Here is a 6,903-nt window from a genome sequence, read left to right as displayed (position 1 = left end):
CATTGGGATTGGCTTGATTTCTTTTTTTTTTTTTGTTCTTCGATCGAGCGAGGTTTCGTTCGCGTTAATGCCATTCGAATGTCAAAGTGGAAGGTCACAGTAGCGCCAACGTAGAAATTAAATTCTCGAAAATATTGCGACTTATGCCTGGATTTATTTAACTTAAATTATTTGATTCACGTTTCGAATGAATTTTTCAGAAGGAAAGAACGATGATATATATAAAATCTCGTTAAAAATATATTTGTGCCCTGAATTGATCGCATTCGGAATCATTATCATCTTTTAATTAATCGATCAATCAATTAATTAATTAATTAAACATTCTCGATGCGCGAAATCGTTTCGATTTAAAAAAAAAAAGAAAAAAAAAATGAAGGGACGATGTATAATCACCGCGAATAACAAAATTGTAGATGTTGCGTATCGTGTAAAATCCTCCCCTCCCCGCCCTTTTGTGTCTCTGTCGGCGCTCTCATCGGCTTATAAAACGGCAAAACAATGGCGGAGAACGTCGAAACTCCATTACGGCTTTTCCTCGTGAAAAAAAAAAAAAAAAAAAAAAGTGAAAGCCTGGAAACAGCCTAGACACTCGCATTCCTGTTTGATAATACCGGCCATACGCGAGCAATCGATTTTCCGCTTTTCGACAACGGTCCGCCATCCCTTTGTCGCATGAAAATTTAATTGAAAAACCGAGGGATCTCGTTTCCGCGAAAACTTTCTTCCTCTCTCTCTTTCTTTCTTTCGAGATCTTTTCCCGAACGATAAAAAAATCGCGAAAACGTGAACAAGATTTAACCGAGTTTTGTTTCTTTAGTTCTTTAGTTTGAAACTCTCTCAATGACGTTTATCGTTTATCGGCTTTCGAATTCGACTTGAGATTCCGATCGGTCGGTAATAATGTCTAGAGCATTGAATATTAATAGTATTTAACATATTATTTAATAGTGGTATTTCGATATGGATAGTTGTTTCTTGGAAGGAAAACGTGAAATTAATTTATCTACCTATAAAAGAGATAGAATTTGTTTTGATTAAAAATCGAATAAAAATTTACCGAGTTTTTTTTTTTATCTTGGAACTGTCTCCATGAAGTTGATCGATATTTATTAGTTTTCGAATTCGACTTGAAATTCGATCGTCAGTGGATGGTAACCTCTGGAAAAATATAAGTATTAAATAATTAAATTATTTTTATTAAAGTAATATTAATAATATTAAAATTATTTTGATATGAATCGTTGCTTCTTGAAAAGAAAACGTGAAATTAATTTATCTCGTCTCGAGGAGAAATCGATATTTAAGAATTCGTTTTGATTAATTAAAAATCGAACAAAAATTCTCCGAGTTTTTTTTTTATCTTGGAACTGTCTCGATGTTTATCATTTATCGTTTATCGGTTTTCGAATTCGATTGAGATTCAATTATCAGTGGATGATAACCTCTGAAATTAAATCATTAAATATCGATACGTGGTATTTCGATATAGATCGAAATTGCTTCTTGGAAAAAATTTTTAGATCCTCCAAGCTCTCTTCATTAATTTATCTCGTCTTTGGAGAGGAAATCGATATTTAAGAACTCGTTCCGATTAATGAGATCGTAAACAGAGACGAATAAACACGTAATCGTATACAATTTCTAAATGTGTATGTCTGTAAATGCGTTTCGATTTAACAGACCCCTTTCCGATTATATTCGATCACTGAACAAACACGATGATATCGATAGAACAAGAATAGATAATAAGATAATAAGAACAATAATACAGGAACAGAAGGGAATAATACAAACACGTATTCACATTTCCCTCGACGAGAATTGTCACCGTGGTGACACCACGCGAGACTCGTCACACGGAATGTACGAGCCTCATTCGATTATCATCCCATGATTGATCGCTTCGACTATAGATAAACGCGTCCCGTGTCGAGTTAATGTCGGATATTATTTAAATGAATTATTAGCCACCATCCATTCGCTCCACGCTCGAGAAGGAGCGCGTTTCAACTTTTGCTTTAGATTTATTCTCCTCGATCGATATTTCTCCCACCACGACTCTATCCCCCTCCCTTCCCCGTGTAGGACACTGCTCCTCTCCCCTCTCCAATCCGAATTCGACGATCAGTTTTAAGTGCAACGTTTCGCGCCACGACTCTATCCCCCTCCTCCCTCCGATGATCTGAATTCGATGATTCAGTTTTAAGTAGAACCTTCGTGAAATTGAAAATGTCGATGAATGATGAAGAAAGAAGAGAAAAAAATGCCAAATATTTTCGAAGAAATATTTGGAAACGAAGAAATAATAGCGAATACGCGAGAGAGAGAGAGAGAGAGAGAGAGAGAGAGAGAGAGAGAGAGAGAGAGAGAGAGAGAGAGAGAGAGAGAGAGAGAGAGAGAGAGAGATCGTTGTTTCTCGTATCCTTCCTCCCTCGCCTCGAGTTGGATCAAAATAAAAATCTATATACCAAGATTTCAAAAAATAAATTCCCCTTTTTTTCTAAAATCTCTAAAATCTGAGTAATCATGATGTTTCGTGATTCCGGATCGTTCACATCATGGGAAAATCGATTCTTCTTGGAGAAAAGATTGGAGACAAAAATTGTAATCGCCTTGCGGGCCGATTAACCTCGTTTTGTTTCTCTGATTTTTCTGTTTTCAGTCGTCCTCGTCGTCGCGAGAGGATAGCTCGAGGGGCGAAGGAGGAAGAGGAAGAGGAGGAGGAGGGGGGAAGAATGGAGGACGGGAGCCGCGAACGGCAACAGCCCCTGCTCCGTTCGATCAACAACGTGCACAGATCGTTCGTTAAGTTCGTGAACAGGACGCTGCACAACGTGGTCCTCTACTGGATCGATTACCAGGGCCAGGCGGTGAGCTACGGCGCCCTGTCGCCGGGCGATTGCCTCGATATCGACACGTTCGTCACCCATCCGTGGATCTTCGTCGACCAGGAGACCAGAGACAGGTAGGCGGAGGCGAGACAAATTCCAAATTCTTCAAACGATCGTTGTCGTTATCGGGGGCCTGGTTTCGATCTCTTTCCAGTTGTGGGGCAGGTTATTTTGTAAGATTAATCAAACATTTCTTCGTTCGAGGACGAAAAAAAAAGGAAATTCTTCGAACCCTTTGCGCTCCAATGACGACTTTCTTAGGCTCGGTTTGACGCGGCGACGATATTTATTTATTCACGTTTGATTCTTTTCAAATATCGCTTCGTGTAAAATAGATTCTTAAGCGTTTTATGTGTAATCTCGTGAAACGTTGAATATAATATGCTATCTATGTTTTCAGCGTTGGTCCGAGAGTTTGATGGTCAGTGGGAATAAAAATATTATTTTTAAAGTTATTGAGTTTTGTAAGCATGATAATGAAATTAGTTTGAGCGAGAATGAGCTTGATTTTTCGTTATTGAATAAAAATTATTTCTATTCGTTATAAGATATATATTATAATTATTATATTAAAATTATATTATATATATATATATATTATTAAAAATATATTACAAGAAATTGAATAGAGAAAAGGAAAATATAATATAAGAAGGTGAATGTGAGAATACGTTATTGGGATATTAATTCAGGATGAGTTTTTCGTTATTAAATAACGAAATTATTTCTATTCGTTAAGAAATCGACGATAGAGAGAAGGAAAATAGAGATATAGTATAAGAAGAATATAGAATGAACGAAAGATAAGAATATAAACTTCAACATATTAAATTTTCTTTCATTATACGTAAAAATACACAAAATATTAGAATATAAAAGTTTCATACGTTGATTCGCGCGTGAAATCATTTTAACAGCGAACAGGTGGGGGAAAGTCCCGTGGAGTTGTTGGTTCAACCGAGCGAGAAAGGCCTGGAGCGCAAAGGTTTAACGTATTCGCGGAGAATCGTTGATACGTAAAAATATCGGTTACACTCTCTTTCCTTCTCTCCCAATCCTGCTCGCTTAAATACCAGTGTTTGACCCTTTGCACTCGAGAGTTGGCTCTCTGCCAACTCGAACAATCTTTGCCATTGGTTCCAGTTTATAAGCAGCGATAGAAATATTATTTTCGATGTTTTTCAATTTCGTAAGCATAGAACGTGGCGATGATTGGTGTTCGAACGATAGAGAGAAGGAAAGCGTGAAGACAGAGATGAGATGTAAAAAGGCGTGAAATAAGAATAATTGCACGGTGAATGAGAGCACACGTTAAGTTGATGTTACGTTAACGCATTGTGTACGGCACTGCTCGCTTTTGAGCGTTCTGAAGAAAAGTATACCATACACTTTTTAACTCACGTTTATAAAATATTCTTAAATATTACTGTTGTATACATTTCTTATACATCTATTTATCATGTAAGCTTTTTTTACATTTCACGCTTCAGAGTGTAATATCTGATTTCGTTCCTTTTTCCATTCGACGAACAGACTTTTATCTATCTTATTTTATCGCTTCGAGTGATTTTAATTCCTCGACTCGTCGATCGAATAAAAAAACGTTAAAACGAGATATCTCGTGACTCGTACGTAATGTGTTAAGAAGGATTATCGTAAGATTAATGATTAATCGAGGACACATTTTGACTTCACAAAATATCACGCGAAACAACGATATATACATAGAGTTTAATAATATTCGATGAATTTTCCTTCTCTATATGTAAAGATACGTCTCGAGGGCAAAGGGTTGATGCGTCCTTATTTCTACCGATTTTCGAAAACTCGAGCGCACTAATATCTATAATAAATAAAACTTAACTCACGCACACACACATATATATAACCGATATTTTCACGCGATTCGAATCAAAATCCCCCCTCCCCGACTCGTTGTTCGTCCGATCGAATCAAATCGAATGGAATAGAGAACGAAAAGAGGGTTGGACGCCGGTTTTTCCAGGTACACGGTGAATCAAAGGGACGTGTTCTTCCCGGAGCCTTGGTTCGCCAGGTATCGCGACCTCCAGCGAAGCGAGCTGCCCCAAAGGCACGAAAGGACCAGCGTGTACATCACGCTGCCCGTGTACACTCTTCGCGAGCTGTCTCTCAGGGCCATCAAGCGACGCCTCACCCACGATCGACAGGCGTTCCAGCTCGATATACCAAGGAGCCTTCAATACGAGCTCGCTACCATGCTTCCACGGAACGAGGACGAGGAGGAACAGGAGCATGAGGAGGAGGAGGAGGACGAGGAGGTGGGGAATGCTCGAAGCTCGTAGCGATCGATCATCAACGGGAAGGGGGGAGGGGTTGGCGAGTCGTCTCGTCTTTCGCCTGGATCCACGTGAGTCCAGTCGTGACTCGAGTCGAGAGATACATATGGGAGAGGAGAGGGGATATTGGTGTCGAAGAGGGAGAAAACGTTTTCTATTGGCTTCTAACTTATCTTGGATGTGGGGCTCAAGGGGAATAGCGTTTTTCAAGTTGTTGTTGGTTTCGATTCGCGATGTACACAGTGGACGATCGTAATGAATTTTAGGAGCGAAAAGACTACGTTTAAAACTTATTTCTTCCTCGTTTGTGTATCATCGAAACAACTATGCTTGTGGATGGTTTTCAAGAAAGAAACTTCCTCCGTTTTTTTATATATATATCGTTGACAGGTTTCTTTTCGATCGAAAACGAGAGTGAAAGGATATATAAAATGGTTTTCAAGATGAAACGAACGTGTGGGATGTCGAAAGAGATTCTGGATACGGATTTGATTCGTATCGAGGATTTTTTTTGTCCCTGCGCCAAACAAACAAACGAAAAAACTGTAAGGGATTTTGAAAATCCCGCGGATTTAGAAAAATGATCAATTGGTCGAGAATCCGTGAACGAGAATATTTTCACGCGGAGGGGTGGGGGATGTCTCGAATTCTCGAGCGTCGCAAAAATCCGGAGGGGGGTGAGGAGGATGAGGAGAGAAAAAAACGGTCGGTTCGATCAGCACGTCGCCGCCCCTGTTTGCCGCGAGAATAAAAAAAAAAAAAAAAAAGAAAAAAGCCGCGATAGTCTGCCTTTTCCCTTTCGAAACCGCGATACGGTGTACATACGGTGTAATATATGTATTTTATCGTTGGAACGTTTTCGAGCTTATCGGGGCGCGTTCTCGAATTCCTCGAGAGCCTGTCCGTCTTCCGTTACGCGAGAGAAAATATTGCCGGTTCGTACATTCTCTCCCCCCCCCCCCAACAAATTTTTGGACTTTAGAAAAAAATATCCCTCGAAACTATATAAAATATAAATATTCTGGCGTTTTTGGCCGATTATTTATAACCAAGCTGAATTATATTCATATATATTCAGATCTTGATGATTTTTTTTTTTGCACGAGTAGAAGAGCGGTTGCAAAGATTTTTCGAAAAGTTATTGGATTAAAGATTTTGTCCAATTCTGATTAGAAGAGAAAACAATGTCGGAATTAATCGAAAGAAAGGATTTATTCGATTTCACGGTTTGTATTTGCGTTTAATGAAACAAGATTAATGTGCGAATAATGCGATCACGCGTTAAAAAGAATCATCGAGATCTTTTTTTCATAAATTTATTTACCCGTCTTCTTTTGACAAATTTTTAAACCACGAGAAAAAAAATATGAGTCCATCTACGACCTGTGATTTACCTATGTTTATTCTCGACAAATTTTACAAATGAACGAGAAAAAAGGGGGAGGAGGGGAAGGGGGAGGGGAGATAATTCGTTCGAATCCTTCGATGAACGGTTCGATTCGCGATTGAATTTTCATCCGGGTTTCGGACAAAACCGAAGTTTCATTTTAGCTGGACAAGTTATCAAACAAGCGTGCAAACATTTGCCCAAAGACTCTTTTGAATATTCGATTTGACGAAAATTGACGTTTCCGCGTGGATGGAATCGGCGAACACGTCGCTTCGGGAGTTATCCTTTTTATCCGTTTCTT

The 6,903-nt window shown here is 38.8% G+C and overlaps 1 protein-coding gene across 1 annotated transcript; it reads left to right on the top strand.

The window, feature by feature from the left end:
* Positions 1–2,600: 2,600 nt before the first annotated feature.
* LOC102672946 (von Hippel-Lindau disease tumor suppressor) lies at positions 2,601–6,023 on the top strand. Its single transcript, XM_006618147.2, has 2 exons — positions 2,601–2,968; positions 4,900–6,023. Exons 1-2 carry the CDS (start codon positions 2,739–2,741, stop codon positions 5,216–5,218), a joined length of 549 nt encoding a protein of 182 aa, XP_006618210.2. The 5' UTR covers positions 2,601–2,738; the 3' UTR covers positions 5,219–6,023.
* The last annotated feature ends 880 nt before the right edge of the window (positions 6,024–6,903 follow it).

The sequence above is a fragment of the Apis dorsata genome, unplaced genomic scaffold, assembly GCF_000469605.1.
Source record: "Apis dorsata unplaced genomic scaffold, Apis dorsata 1.3 scaffold_341, whole genome shotgun sequence".
NCBI classification, from domain to species: Eukaryota; Metazoa; Arthropoda; class Insecta; order Hymenoptera; family Apidae; genus Apis; species Apis dorsata.
The sequence above is the reverse complement of the archived record's forward strand: the minus strand, read 5'-3'. Positions and strand labels throughout refer to the sequence as shown.